General features: G+C 37.4%; 1 protein-coding gene across 4 annotated transcripts in view; it reads right to left on the bottom strand.

Annotated features, from left to right (window-relative positions):
* Nucleotides 1–16217, bottom strand: part of OTUD4 (OTU deubiquitinase 4) — a 52267-nt gene that overhangs the window by 10579 nt on the left and 25471 nt on the right. For all 4 annotated transcript variants that reach the window (XM_059697921.1, XM_059697923.1, XM_059697924.1 and 1 more), the window contains 10 exons: nt 14318–14412; nt 13195–13298; nt 12908–13094; nt 7724–7886; nt 5003–5126; nt 4643–4698; nt 3846–3926; nt 2827–2965; nt 1822–2082; nt 761–801 (listed from right to left, as the gene is read on the bottom strand). In XM_059697921.1, the coding sequence (XP_059553904.1) occupies nt 761–801; nt 1822–2082; nt 2827–2965; nt 3846–3926; nt 4643–4698; nt 5003–5126; nt 7724–7886; nt 12908–13094; nt 13195–13298; nt 14318–14412 (1251 nt within the window). The remainder of the gene's footprint in view (nt 1–760; nt 802–1821; nt 2083–2826; nt 2966–3845; nt 3927–4642; nt 4699–5002; nt 5127–7723; nt 7887–12907; nt 13095–13194; nt 13299–14317; nt 14413–16217) is intronic.

Here is a 16217-nt window from a genome sequence, read left to right as displayed (position 1 = left end):
ATTTACCAGCTAAGTGGCTACCTTTAGCCAGAGCCAAAATTAACTAGATAAATACAAATTTAGGCAAAGAAATGCAGTAGATGGTGAAAGTAACCAAGTCTCCTTTTATGAACTGGTCAGTAGGCTACAGTAGGGCACTTCATTTCATATTTTAACAGTCTAGGACCCACAGAAATCAATCCAAGACAGGAGACAACACAGCACTGACAAGGACAAAGAGTTCCCCAGCCTCTCTAAGACAAACTATTGTTTGACTGACCACTTCCTAAAGGAGACCTCCACTCCACTAGTGAACACCCCACCTTCTATAGGGGTACTTTTACATGGTATTTCCTTGAACCTTTAAACAATGAGGCAAGTCGAAGAATGCTACCCTCGTTCCATAAATTCAAAAAGCTAGACTCAGATACATTAAATGACTTGTCCAGAGCTAACCAGCTAAAAAGTGATGGAGAACTTCAAACCCAGGTGGCTCACTTAATCCCTCAGTGAGGGTTATTTCCACTAGGCCACCCAGGGACAGAGGCATCTCCTAAACATACTCACAGGGTTAAATCACTGCCCATTAAAAGGAAAACCAACCAAAAATTGGAGCCCCAATCACCACCAAAAAGAGACATACTGCACGATTCTGAAAATGCTAGTACTGAAGATAATGAGGTTTAGTAAATCTTAGGGTATTTACTCTTAGGATAATTAAATAATTAGAATTTAAATCTGTTTACTTGAAAATAATTTTAAAATGATAAAATGTAAATACCTTTACACCAAGATTAAAGAAGAATCGAAGAATATTCTTATCTAAAAATAAATAACAATCATCACTCAATATAATTATACATTCAAAAGCTTTTTTTCATTATTCTCAAACAATATATAGTTCTAAAGACATTTTTACCCACTAGAATTGTTTTCTCTAGCCTGTGCTATAAAACATGGGGAAAAAACTAATATAACCAAAACTAGGCTCTGTTTCTATAGGGTAATTCCAGGTTCAATATACTTTGTCTATGCTACTTACAACTAAGTTCCAAAATACCTTAAATTGAGATTTTTATCTGATTTAAATTAACTCTTTGTGAAGGAAACTCAGGTGTTCACTGTATTTCCTTTTCAACTTCTCCTTGGGATTTAAAATACTATGAAATAAAAATGTTGGGGGTTAAAGGTAAAGCCAACATAAACCTAACTCATTACTAAGGTAAGATTAATAGGATAATATCAGCTAAGGTATTCATTTGACATTAGCCAAGTTTACTCACAGACTCAAACATCAAGCCACTGCATAATAAAACAAAAGTATCCACAAAAATCCAGATAGGGAGCATATAGACAGTCACTGCATTACCTTTTCTAGACTTACGAAATTTTGCACCTTTAAAGAAAAGGGGACAGGCAAATTTAAAAAGAATTCTTTTAAAAATATATATATTGTTGCATGTAGTACTGTAATGACAGCTATTATTTATTATATTCGTTCCCTATAATTTTTTCATTGAGTAATTAATGATGGAAAAAGGCAGTAAATGTTTAGTTATTTGGTTATTAATTCAAAATGGTTTTAAACAGTTCTTTAAAAAATGACGGGGTGGGGGGGAGGTGTGGAGATCAGGGTGCAGCTACCAAACACATAAAAAAACATAATCCAATCAAACACAAGCTGAAGCAGAGAGTGAGTGACTAATAGCCAAACCTCTGCTATCCTTTCCCAAGTAGAGACTAATATGACAACATGACCTCTGACCTCTACTTACATCTCTCACTGAACCTGTATCAGTACATGACAAATAAAATCAGTTTTAACTTGGAGAAGCAGCTCACCTTTAGGCAGGTCCTCCCCAGTGTGACACAGTGAATAAGGTGGTGCAATGGCTCTATCTCCCTTTTCATTACAAGGAAACCCAGGGTAGAGTGGGTCTTGGTAAAGGCTCAGTGTCTGAGGCAAAGGCATCAAGGGCTGGTTAACTGCCTGTATTGACACAGGAACTGGAGAGGGTGTTAAATGAGCTTGGGACACAGCAGAATCAGGTCCAGTGGTCAGGGTCTGTGTCACTGATAAAACGGGGATTTGAGCAGGGACACCTACAAAAGAAAAGAAATAAAAAACTATAAAAAGATGAAAATAATTTTCTACAAATATCTTTACATTAAGCTAAAAAGTAAAGAATGCTATATTAACCCTCCTGACATACAGGAGAAAATGAACCCAGGAAACAAGCTCTGCATCAATGTGGTCTGAGTGTAGCTCTTACAAACATATGTGCACAGAGCCTGGCAAAGGGTTCAATGAGGGTCATTAGAACTGGTCCATGGGGAATGAAACTTTGGTGTCAGTGCTGAGCAACCAAAGCAAACCAGTGGAGATAACCAGCTCCCACATCTTCCTCCTGGGATGTTGAGGGCATATCTCAAATGAACTCCACACTGGAAGCAGAGAAGAGCAGAGGATTGCAAAAAGAGGCTCCATATAGCTAACCTTACTCTGAGGTCAAGCTCTCACTCGAGCATTTGAAGTCTCTAACTTGGAAAGCTTATGTTGGATGGGTCATTGGATATTTAAAACTAGTAACTTGCCCTAGCCGGCTTGGCTCAGTGGATAAAGCATCAGCCTGCAGACTGAAGGGTCCCAGGTTCGATTCCGGCTAAGGGCACATGCCTGGGTTGCGGGCTCAGTCCCCAGTAGGGGGCGTGCGGGAGGCAGCCAATCAATGATTCTCTCTCATCATTGATGTTTCTATCTCTTTCTCCTCCTCCCTTCCTCTCTGAAACCAATAAAGAAATATATTTTAAAAACAAAAACAAAAACAAAAAAACCTAGTAACTAACCTGTTGGTCCAAAAGATGTAGGCTCACTTGGCCAGGCTGGCACAGTGGCTGGTAAAGAAGGCACCGCAGGAGCTAGATGTACCTCTGGAGAAACCAGAAGGGGAGCTGGATTTGACAAAGACACATGTTCTGCTGGCTTCTTCAAAGAGAAAGGGTGGAAAGAGATATCGAGTTCATTTTAACCACCAAATGTACTCTGAGTTGCCTACCTTTCTACTGCAGCTTCTATATAAATGGTTTTTCTGGTTTTATAAATGAAAGAAAAAAAGCACAGTGGCTAAAAATCCCACACAAACAAATTTGATCCTAACCAGGGATTGCCTGCCGAAAGTCACAGAAGTCATTGGCAGAGTTAGAAACAAACTTTGAAGCATTGAACACAATGCTTTTAAGGCAAGGAAGCAAAACCATTGAAATCACTTTGAAATTCATGAATTACTAAGAATAGTTCTTCACATGAAGACATGCCACAAAACTGAATATGCTTTCCAACTGACATAAGGATGTTAACTGAAAGGCAAAGACTACAACCTTTCTCTACGCCTGTATTAGACCAAGAATCAAAATGCCTGCTGGAACTCAGGTTTCTTCATCATTAAATTCAAAAGTTGGTGATATGGCTCTTTAAACATTTTTTTTTCTAATCTCTTTAGTACAGTCTAACCATTACATTCCCTACCATCTATAAAATAACTGTTAAGAATGCAGACAACTGAAAAGTTTTTAAAGTAGAAATTTCCAAAAATCAAATTTTCAAGCCAACCCACCAAATATAAACTTATTCAAAATCAATTCAGAAGAATGACTTCTATGTCCAAAAAATAGTATATCTAAAAATAATACCCAAAAAAACTGGGAACATTCTAAACAACAGCATTATAAAAAATCACAGATATCCAAATTATGATGTTAAAATATATCCTCCCATTTTCTATATAGATGTTTTCTGTTTTTAAATGTTATCAAATACAGAGCTAAGAGAAGAGAGCCTTCTATGTAAGATGCAACAATGTACTTACTTGTTCTGCAGGAGGTGGGCACTCTAATTTCTTTGACTTTGATGGTGATGAAATTCTTGCACACTTATCATCACTAATATTCTTTAGAAGCAAAAAAAACAAACAAAATAAATGCATAATTTTGTATTTCAAACACCCACCCACATTCTAGGATCATAGTGGTTGCCTTTATTGTTCACTCTACCTGCACCTGATTGAACCCTCTCACTATCTCTTTTTCAATTACATCTGGTCTTCATCAGATAGTAATACTACCTGCACATCTTTATATCAAACTACTGGGACATTTTTATTGGGGACGTAGTTTCAAAGAGCACACTTTTCCTTTAAAAACCTCAACCTACTGCCCTGGCCAGGTGGCTCAGTTGGTTAGAGTGTCGTCCCATGCACCAAAAAGGTTACGGGTTCAATTACTGGTCGGGCACTTACAGGTGGCAGCCAATCAATGTTTCTCTCTCACACACATCAATGTTTTTCTCCTTTCCTCTCTCTAAAATCAATGAACATATCCTCAGGTGGAGATTTTTTTTTTAATCTCATTCTACTTTAGATTATTGGAAAAGCTACTTCCAACCAATTCAGAAAGGTCATCATAATGTACCCTACAAGAAATGGTTACAATTTGTGAGTGAATCCTCCTCAAGCACTACTATCTTTTCCCCATTTTTTCTCTACTTTTCTACTTCCCTAACAGTTATCAAATGAAGTCACCATCTCCTACTGCTTCTTCCTGATATATTATTATCACAGTGTTACAAGGAAAATGAAAAGATGCAATTAGTATTTAAAACATTTACCTCTGATGTGCTTGGCCCAGGTTTTTTATCCAGGTGGGTATGTCCATGGCTAGAGTCTATAACAGATCAAGATTAAAAAAAAAAAAAAAAAAAAAAAAAGACAGCATCAGCCACTTTGAAGACAGAAAAACAAAATATAAAAATAAAGAAAGCCAAAAGTACTATTTGCATCATGTTTAGTCGGTGAAAATACAGTTTTCAGAATGATATTTATTTAAAGGAGTGTTAGCCTGAGTCAGCAACAGTGAGATATATGGCATTAAACTGCTCAATGATTTTAAAACGGTTCTTTTTCCAATGGATGACTTTAAACCAGACACGGAACTCCAGTACATGCTTTCAAATGATGAAGTAACATACCTTTATCTTTTCGTTCTTCGGTATCCATTCTCCGCCTGTTTCCTTTTCTATCACTCACATATGATGATTTTCTCTGGACACATGGATTGCTACTCTGAGAAGATGACTGACTGACTGATGAGCTCTTCAAATAAACAAAACCCAACACTTTGTGTTAAAGATTTACCCATAAATATACTCTTTGTACATCTGATTAAAAATCTCAAAATTCATAGCTGTGTCTTTATACTTCCAAAAATAGGGCTTAAGATTCATACTTATGTCCTCTATAGTTATAGGCTTATTAATAAGTGTAAGTATTACGCAATCAGACAGACCTTTGGCCTAAATTATTTTAACCCTTCTTCGTATCCTTATTTGGGAAAGCTGCTCTGACCAAACTTTCATCTTGTAATTTATACTTTCATTCTTTGCACAAATAGCAAGCACCCTTCATACAAACCTTCAAAAACAGCTATTATAGAGCCACAGTACTTTGGGGGGAAAAGATACCCAAGTGCAAATTAACAGATACAGTGCACTGTGATTGTTATTCACTGAAATGCTACTGACCCTCAGCAAATCATGTAAGTTCTGCATGAGATCTAACCTTGTAATTGGTGTAACAAAGGGACTGGAATAAGTCAGGTTTTCAAGCTAAATTATCACTGAAGATCCTCTCCTGTTCTGGTACTAAGTAAATATTGCACAGAGCTGAGAAGAGGATCTTAGCCTTTTGTGACAGGAGTTTACTAGAAGACAGGATTCCAACTGTCAACTAGTAATCTAAAAATGATGAGCATGACTCCATTCTGACAATCAAAAATTTCACATTGTATTCCTACAATACAGTGGTCATATTCTTACCATTCACTAACTGAAAATGGACAAAAAACTATGAATACAAGCTTAACTGATTTGTGCCTTTTTTAAAATCTAAATATTATGGGAAAATAACATGTTACATAAAGATAAATATACTTAACACACAACCCATGTCTAATTCACATATGGATGTGGGCACTTTTTCCAATAATTCCTAAGCTCCAAACCCTATGCCAGACTGAACTATTAGTCCAGAGGAGCTGTTTTCAACCAAGCATCTCACACCTCTAAAAAGATTCCACAGAGGCCAGTGGACAGATAATTGAGTGTGAGGGACATTATTTAATGTTTTACATCGGTATACTGTAACATTTCATTTTGTTTAATCTACTGTTGAGAAAAGGTGTCCAACCAACATTCTGGATCACATGTCATTTAGTACCACTTTCCAGTACTTAAAAGACCATGGTTTCCAGTGTCCCAAACTGAATCACTTTCCCCTATCCTGCCAATGAACCCTCTTCACAGACCACTGACTTCACTCTACATGAGAACTGTTTCCCCTTCTGACTCCACCAAAATAATTAAGAAACCTAAAGAGCCCGACCTGGTTTGGCTCAGTGGATAAAGCCTTGGCCTGTGGACTGTAGGGTCTCAGTTCAATACTGGTCAAGGACACATGCCCAGGTTGTGAGCTCGATCCCCATTAGGGGGCATGCAGGAGGCAGCCGATTAATGATTCCCTTTCATCATTGATGTCTCTCTCTCCCTCTCCCTCTGAAATCAATAAAAATATATTTTTTAAAAAAAGAAGAAGAAACCTAAAGATAGAGACCATCTCTTTCATCAGAGAAGCATCCATCACAGCCGTGTCAAACACAGAGCAAGGGCAAAGACACCAGATTCCATGTACTTCCACCTCCAACAGCAAACACCGAGCAGCTCTTACTATATATAATTTTAGGTGCTGGTGTGTTTAATAAGGAACACTGAAAAGACTTTCTGATTTTATGGATGTAGCTTAACTGAATATAAATGTATCTTGTTACTTTGGCTAGCAACATATTTTAATTCAAAATACTAACCTAGAAGTGAGCTAACCAATTTACTTGCCTCAGCTCTAACACCAACTAATATCTTTAGACTTCACATTCCTCATGAAAAGGAGGGACGATTACATTCAGTTTATTTTTTTGTTGTTGTTATTTAAATCCTCTCCCAAAGACATTTTCTTTGATTTTTAGAAGGGAAGGGAGCGTGGGGATGGGAGGAGAGAAAAAAAAACATTGATGTCTGAGAAACATCGATCAGTTGTCTCCGGCACACACTCCAACCAGAGCCAGGGACCTAACCAGCAACCTAGGCATGTGCCCTGACAGGAACACGTCTTTTGATATACGGGATGATGCCTCTACCAACTGAGCCACACCAGCCAGGGCAAGGTACCCTTCAGTTTACAAATTATTAGTCTTCTAGATTAATATAAAGTTACGGTTTAATATAAAAACTACAGTTGACCCTTAAACAACATGGGACTTAGGGGTGCCAACTTCTCCCAGGCAATCGAAAACCTGTGAATAACTTTAACTCCCCAAAAACTTAGCTCTAGGTGCCTTCAGTATTACATAGGGAATTTGTACCAGGACTCCAGACAGACACCAAAATCCATGGATGCTCAAGTCCCTTATATAAAATGACCTAAAAGAATGCACACAGCTAGTCTTCCACATGCACAGATTCTGTGGTTGAATCTGCAGATGGGGAACCAGGGGAATTCAGAGGGCCAACTGTAGTTACTGAAAAAAAATCTGCATTGTAAGTGGACCCACACAGCTCAAACACATGTTGTTCAAGAGTTAACTTCTACTAAGGAGAGATTTCAAACCAATAACTTTTAAAATCTCTTTTTATACATACAGAAAGGGCTGGGAAAGCGTGTTCATCTCGGTTTTGAATCTCATAAAGTAATCGAGATTCTTCTATAGCTTGCTTCTCTCTGCGCTCTTCTGGGGAGAGGCCAAAATAATTAGGTTCTCGACTGGCGTGCTCAAAATCCTCAACTCTCTCACGATCAGGTTTTCTGTTAAATAAAACATTTTTGTCACACAAAAAAAGGCAAATGTATTGATTACCTAAAATAAAATAACCTGTTTTGTCAATACAAATATTTGACTAATTTTGCTACACAGTGACCATAGACCTTTTGGCAACCTGATTAATAAATGTTTACCAAACGGAATCTCCTGTAGCATCATGCACGCTACATTAACAGAATCAAGAAGATAAACTTACAATAGGGAGAGGTAGAAAAAAAAAGTGATACAGAAATAATTGAGGGTTTTTTTTTTCCTTTTCTTCAGAGCAGAAATTTAAGTACTGAATATATTTCTTTACCCCACATTTTAATACTTTCATAAGAATTCACTTTCAAAAGAAAGGGAAAGTTATTAGTTTAGGTCTCAAAAGCATTCTGCTTCTCAGTTCAAAGTAAAGGGCAACATCAAAGGAAACAAGAGGACCATCCTCTGCTTTTTGATACCACCAAGGGAGATGTAAAGCTACAAAGAAGAAATATTAAAATGTGCCAGGCTAGATACTAACCACATCTCAGTATAATTTTGGTCAAACAAGGATGAAAAAAAATTCATGAATACAACTTAGTAGCATATAACACATTCCTATTGATTTTGTATGACTTGTAATTATAGGCAATATGAATACTATTTCCACCATGTCTAACAGTTTCACAACAGTGGGAAACGAAAAGTCAAAACCTAAAGGAAAAATTCGTTGTCACAATCTGAACATATAATCCGAACAAAAGTGGGAAGTGATTTTTTTACATCTGACATAAGGAACAGCCACTTTGCCCTTCGATAGTCCCACTTAAAAATCACACCCTAATTCCAACAGGGCAAATGTAACCCCAACAGTACTGGGGGAAAAAAGCAGGGGAGCAAAATGGACCCTCATAATCTTTGACCAGTCCTTCTCAAACCCCAGTCACAGAAGACTCCAAAGAGGACTCAGCAAATGCCAGCAGTCTGGAAAGTTAACACAACCTTATACCATGTCCATCCTGTCACCAAAACTGTCCATCTTATCCTCACCCACTACAAAGAGAACCAAATCCTCCCTATTTGCACCTAACTGTAGGAAAAATATTCAGCAGTGATATTACTATCATTTTCAGCATTCACATAATGCAACCACAAACAGCAACCCTGCTTGGTTTTTATTACACTTTTTTTTTTTTTCAAAGAAAGAGACAAATGAGAAAGAAATGAAAGGTGAGAGGTCATGAGGGGTCTCATGACTAACATTAAGATTCTGTTCTGTAAGTAGAATAATTCAAAACTAATGCGTTGAACATTAGAAAGATAAACTCTAATGGGCTTAAATCCAGGGGACTGTTAACTATAAAATTCTAGACTTAATTTTTTTAAGTCTTACTTTAAATATTTGATCATCAGCAGTCTCTAAATTTCTTTTAATAATAAAATCCACTCCATACATACAGTGGAGAAGGCATACTAACTGCAAATACAAATAGGTTCCTATGTAATCAATCACAATGGCAAACATTCTCTAAAGCTTCATGTCTATGTATTACGTACTGCCTTCTGCCATCATGTTTCATATACCAAGTAATATACAGCTAACACACAAAGCAGAAACTGATCCTAAGGCTACAGAGACATTTCATATCTGTCTGATCATTCTACCAATGCCTAGGAGATAGGATTGATTCAACAGCAGAAACATACTGGATATAAATTGTTTGTGGTAAACAAAAGTGTATTTCAAATTAGCCATTTAGTAGCCCATGTGTATTTTCTTTTTTAATCTTCAAGACACTGAAGAGTATAGAGTTTCCTTGTATTCAAGGGGAAAAAATGCTTCTTTTCCAGTCTATTAAAAAAAATAAAATTCATTTCTATCTATGACCTTCCTATGTTTACTTCACATTTTTAGGTTTCCAAAGTCTATATTCAAAATAAGTCAGATCTCCTAGATACTTTGCCTGCCTTGAGTTAGATGCCACCAAATGCTAGTGGAGTCTGGTCAATATCCAAACAACAGACTTCATCCATAACTAGTTGATTAATGAGCACAAATTCTGTCTGTTGGGAGAGGTCACCCACCATGGGCCGGGATTGTCCCTGCACAGAGAGGACTACACGCAACAGCAGAAGCAGGAGAGATGCATGGAACAGATTATCCCCTGGAGTCTTTGAGACAGCATGTCCCTAGTAACAACTTGAGTTCAGAATTCTAGCCTCCAGAATTTAGTCAATTTCTGTTGTTTTAGGCCACCCCGTTTGTGGTACCTTGCTACAACAGCCCCAGGAAACTAACACAGTAATAGTAACATGTCAGCCTAAGAACCTACAATTGTCTTGAAGATGTTATGTTATATAAACGATCTTTAATGAAAAAATGTTAAGTATATCCCAAGAAAGGGAAATGCCCAAATGCCAAAAATAAAGGAACTAAAGACTAGAACTTGTCAAGCACATAAGCTGATGCTACAGCTGTTCAGATAATAGGGGAGAGAGAGGCACAGGTCACAGTCACCTAGAAGGGCTGCAGTGCCCAGAGACATGGCCACATTTGCATGAAAAGAACAGCCTCCACTTAAGACACACCCTCTCAAATAAAGCTTCTTTAAAGGGATATAAACTACTCCATGGAAGGGCAGATTAAGAAAAAAATAAAATCCATAATACAGGAAATTATGACCCTGAAGTTCACCTGTGTCTGGATATTCAGTCAGAATGCTGATAATCATGCCGAAACCGGTTTGGCTCAGTGGATAGAGCGTCGGCCTGCGGACTGAAAGGTCCCAGGTTCGATTCCGGTCAAGGGCATGTACCTGGGTTGCGGGCATATCCCCAGTAGGAGATGTGCAGGAGGCAGCTGATTGATGTTTCTCTCTCATCGATGTTTCTAACTCTCTATCTCTCGCCCTTCCTCTCTGTAAAAAATCAATAAAATATATTTAAAAAAAAAAAGAATGCTGATAATCATGATTACATGAACCTCAACTTGTAGCTCCATTTGGTATTAGACACATTAACCCAAACAATACAAAGTTATTAGAACAAAGTAAACCATCTTAATTGATTTAAGTTCCTATATCAAGGAAAACATCCTCACCCTCCAAGAAATTAGAAATGCCATTTGGATTCAGTATTTAACTTATAACAAACTACCAGACAACTATTAAGTGCCAGAATAAGACCTGGCTAAGATCTCCCAAATCATTGGGGGGGAAAATTATTTAAAAATAATGACTAACTCTCCAAAAATTCATCTGGAATTAAAAAAAGACCCCGAATAGCCACAGCAATCCTGAGAAAGAACAACAAAGTTGGAGGGATCACAATACCAGATATCAAGCTATATTACCAAGTGACGGTTCTCAAAACTGCCTGGTACTGGCACCAAAACAGACATATAGACCACTGGAACAGAACAGAGAACCCAGAAAACGACCCAAGCCATTATGCTCAATTGATATTTGACAAAGGAGGCAAGAGCATACAATGGAGTCAAGACAGTCTCTTCAATAAACGGTGCTAGGAAATTTGGTCAGATACATGCAAAAAAATGAAACTAGATCATCAACTTACACCATACACAAAAACAAACTCAAAATGGCTAAAGGACTTAAATGTAAGACGGGAAACCATAAAAATCCTACGAGACTCCATAGGCAGCAAAATAGCAGACATATGTTGCAGCAATATCTTTATAGGCACAGCTCCTAGGGCAATGGAGACTAAGGAGAAAATAAACAAATGGGACTACATCAAAATAAAAATATTCTGCACAGCAAAAGAAACCATCAACAAAACAACAAGAAAGCCCACTGAATGGTAGAACATATTTGCCAATAATATTTCTGATAAGGGTTTAATCTCCAAAATTTGCAGAGAACTCATACAACTTAACAAAAGGAAGATATACGATCCAATCAAAAAATGGGCAAAGGATCTACTAAATAGACACTTTTCGAAAAAGGACATACAGAAGGCCCAGAGACATATGAACACATGCTCAAAGTCATGAATCATCTGAGAGATGCAAATCAAAACAACAATGAGATACCATCTCACACCTGTCAGAATGGCTATCATCAACAAATCAGCCCTGGCCGGTTTGGCTGAGTGGATAGAGTAGGCCTGTGAACGGAAAGGTCCCAGGTTCAATTCCAGTCAAGGGCACATGCCCCAGTTGTGGGCTCGATCCCCAGTAGGGAACTTGCAGGAGGCAGCTGATCCATGATTCTCTCTCATTGTGAATGTTTCTATCTCTCTCTCCCTCTTCCTTCCTCTCTGAAATCAATAAAAAAAATAAAAATTTTTTAAGAATCAACAAATGACAAGTGCTGGTGAGGATGTGAAGAAAAAGGAACCCTCCTGCACTGCTGGTGGGAATGCAGACTGGTGCAGCCACTGTGGAAGACAGTAATGGAGTTTCCACAAAAAGTTAAAAATGGAACTCCCATTTGACCCAGTGATCCCACTTCTAGGACTATATCCCAAGAAACCAGAAACACCAATCAGAAAGGATATATGCACCCCTATGTTCATAGCAGCACAATTTACAATAGCTAAGATTTGGAAACAGCATAAGTGCCCATCAGCAGATGAGTGGATGAAAAAACTGTGGTACATCTACACAATGGAATACTATGCTGCTATAAAAAAGAAGAAACTTTTACCATTTGCAACAGCATGGATGGAACTAGAGAGCATTATGCCAAGCAAAATAAGCAAGATAAATATCACATCATCTCACTCATATGTGGACTATAATGATCAACATCATTTGATTAACAAGAAAAAAAGAGACAAATTGGGGGGGGGGGGGTCAATTGGGGAAAAGGAAGACACATGTAAAACTTTAGACAATAAATAAATAAATAAATAAATAAAATAAAGATGACTTACTCTGCAAAGTTACTTTATTTCTTTAAAGAGAACTATGAAGAACTGAAATCCTCACATAGTATTTTATCAACAATACTTTTAATATTATTCTATAACTAAAAGCATGAAATGGGGCAAATAAAAGAAAATGCCCCTCTCTTACCTTATGATCTGTGAAGGTGTCCTGCTAAGATTCTTGTGCTCACTAGAGGGTTTCTGAGACGGTGACCCTGCAGAATGACTAGAGAATGCATGCTGTCTTACTCCCGAAGGGTGCTGGAGTCGAGGAGGTAGTGCTGATGGAGCTTTTACTGTCTTGCTTGAATTCTTTGGCCCTCTATAATCTGCATCTGTAACAAGAATCCAAAAATACCTCATAATTTCCTATGATCAACAATGCCACGTATCTTTACCCCTCCCCTCAAAAAGAATAACTTGATGTGCTCTTACCAGAATGGAAATTTTGTCCAGAAGGGGTAGGTTTTTTCATCTTCTTCCCTGACACGGTGTTCCAGCTTTCTGAGGGAGGTGGTTTGAGGGTCTTCAGTGAGTGCCTTCAAAAGGAAGAAAAAGACATGTAATAATTTAAAATGCTCATAGTAACAATATCTACTTAAGTATTCAGCATAGCTATTTTATTTGTAACTTACATAAAAATTTCCAGCTTTAGTTCTTATATTAAAAATAAAGTACAAACAAAGCCATTTAGCAACCCAGATGTAATTCTAATAAGTAAAAGATAACATAAATCAAAAGCATGTTTTCAAACCCAAAAATACCAGAAGACAAAAAGGCCTTAAATCACAATCGAAGCAAAAGATTCGAGGAATGATTGCTATTAGCTGTGATAATGGTACTGTCATTCAGGTGGGGAGAGGCAGGAGCCCTTACTGTGCTAGAGACACATAAAAGTACCTACATGTCTATGAGAAATGGTATAACGTCTGAATTTTTTGAATTATTCCAATTCCATTTATAAAAAGGGTTAGGGAAAATAGATTAGGAAAGACTGCTAAATGCTGTTAACTGATGAACCAGGATGATGGTATATTAGAGTTCACTGCACTATGCTCCTGACATTTATGTATGATTGAAGTTTTCCATAGTAAAGTTTAGGTGTGACTTACTACCTTTATCTCTAATAAGGGCAGCAGCAACTAAAATAAAAGGTATTCTAAAGTAACATTGTAAATCTACCATAAAATTTTACTCCATCTGACATTTATTTATAATTAATTACATGCAATTCAGTACCAAATAATATTAGGAATGAATATGATCTCTATCCTCCAAAGCTCCCACTTTATAGTTATAAAATAGTCAATTTCCCAAACTGCCTTTGTGAAGAATGGCACATTTTAAACAGTAACGGGCAAAATGAGTTTTCTTTTATATCATCATGCAAAAGACTAAATTTAAACTCTATTTTTCAAAAGCTCTGAACAAATATTTCTACACATAGGCAACACCTTTAAGTGAATCTGAAAATGCACAAAGCCATTTTGAAATGCTCGTGATTACATGAGGCAAGTTGAAAAGACAGTAAATGCCTTAGTTGAAGAGCAGTACATACTTCCTTCCAACTTCTTCAACCAAAACTGGTCCGTTCTCAGAATGAACCCCTTGAAGGTCTGCAGCAGAAAATTTTCCATTGTGATCCAACCTAACCTGTTGAACAATTCCAGTAAGATCAGTCATCTGCTTCCTTGCATTGATGATCAGTTTTTAAAATTTATTGTTTCAATTAAAGAGAAAATGAAATGTATATTGTTAAACAGAAAACTAATTTCAAAACAGTATACAATAATATGTTTCTCTGTGTTTACCCTTCCAAAATTGTTCTAAATTACTATCCTAAATAGTTCAAGAAGTAGTAGCAACATCTATTAAGGCTCCTAACAAGAGAGGCATCTTGTCCTGGTCCTGAAAGTCAGGACTGTGGCACAACACAACCAGGATTCCAGGCCTGGCATTTTTACTTACCGGCAATATGACCTTGGGCAAGTTACTTCTCATACTTCAGTGTCTTCATATGCAAAATAAGGCTAATAATAGTAGCAAAGTCATAGGACTCATGGAGATGGAATGAGGTATGTATCATATACATGAAGGACGCGACAGTATTATTATAATTACTATGTGCAACTGTGACCTTTCTCCTCCCTAAAAATAGATCTGTTATCTGTTCTCTACATGGTATTTTCCAAGAGTAAACTGTGATAGGAGAGTAAGCCCTGAGGTGTTTCTATAATCAAACAATACACAGTGAATAGGGGATCTGGCATGACTACAGCAGGAGCACTAAGAGCCCACGCATGTTGCATGGCTTTGAGTACCCTCATACTTTTATTAGTAAACAAAGTCCTCTAACTGAGGTTTCGTTCTTCACAAACCAAAATAGGACACTTTGCCTTCCTCTCTTTAACAACCAAAAATATTTTCCTGAAGTTTTTTATCAAAAGTTAAAACTGTATCTTACATGTTCACCTGAGTAAACAAGTCATCTTTGACTCCTAGCAGTTTACACAATAAAGTTTCAATTAAATTTTATCCAAGTTAAAGTAGTAGAATTAGAATCAAAATACTCTAAAATAGAAAAAATTAAAACAGGTATCTGCTTTATCATCTACCTTATTAATGGCATCTACCAAAAGTAACTGCAACCTCAAAGAAGATATGCATGGTTTGAAACAATGAGTAACAAAACTTTAGTGCTGCAGCGTAAGATAAGCCATCTTCTCTTCTCTGTTGAGGGGTGGGGAGGAAGGGGAATACTCAGCCTTGGTTTTACTCTTCTCTTTTGTTCCCTTCAAAGATTTCACAATTCTGACAATCCCATAAGGAAGAACCTAAATGAATTACATCCTCTTCTTCCTTTCAAATACCCCAGAACCAGAACACTATGAAAAGTGCTCAAAAGTGTACAGATATAATCCTGGTCAATCAGATACTTTTCACAAACCACTTTATAATAAAGGAAATTAGTGTTTCCCCCACAAGTCAAGGAGAAATGTTTGTCAAGGGCTATTGTAAGGTAGTTTTGAAAAGGCAAACACTTTTTTCCTTTTAATCCTCACCTGAGGATATGTTTTTATTGATTTCAGAGGAAGAAAAAAAGGGGGTCAGGGAAGGAGGGAGGCAGGGAGGGAGGGAGGAGGGAGGAAGGGAGGAAGAGAGGGAGGAACGGAGAGAGAAACATCAATGTGAGAGAGAAACATTGATTGTTGACTCCCATACATGCCCCGACTAGGGATCAAACCCACAACCTAGGTATGTGACCTGACCAGGAATCAAACCCCAAACCTTTGGTGTACAGGATATCGCTCCAACCAACTGAGCCACCTGGCCAGGGCAAAAGGCAACACTTTTTGATGGAAGCCATTTTGATGAAAATTATCTTCCAATTAATTCTTGTGTATGTGGATTGCTTTTATTTTGGAAATAGTCCATTTTTATCATAAACAACAGAAAAG

Source organism: Myotis daubentonii, chromosome 5 (assembly GCF_963259705.1).
Source record: "Myotis daubentonii chromosome 5, mMyoDau2.1, whole genome shotgun sequence".
Lineage (NCBI taxonomy): Eukaryota > Metazoa > Chordata > Mammalia > Chiroptera > Vespertilionidae > Myotis > Myotis daubentonii.
This window is presented reverse-complemented; position numbering and strand designations above follow the sequence as displayed.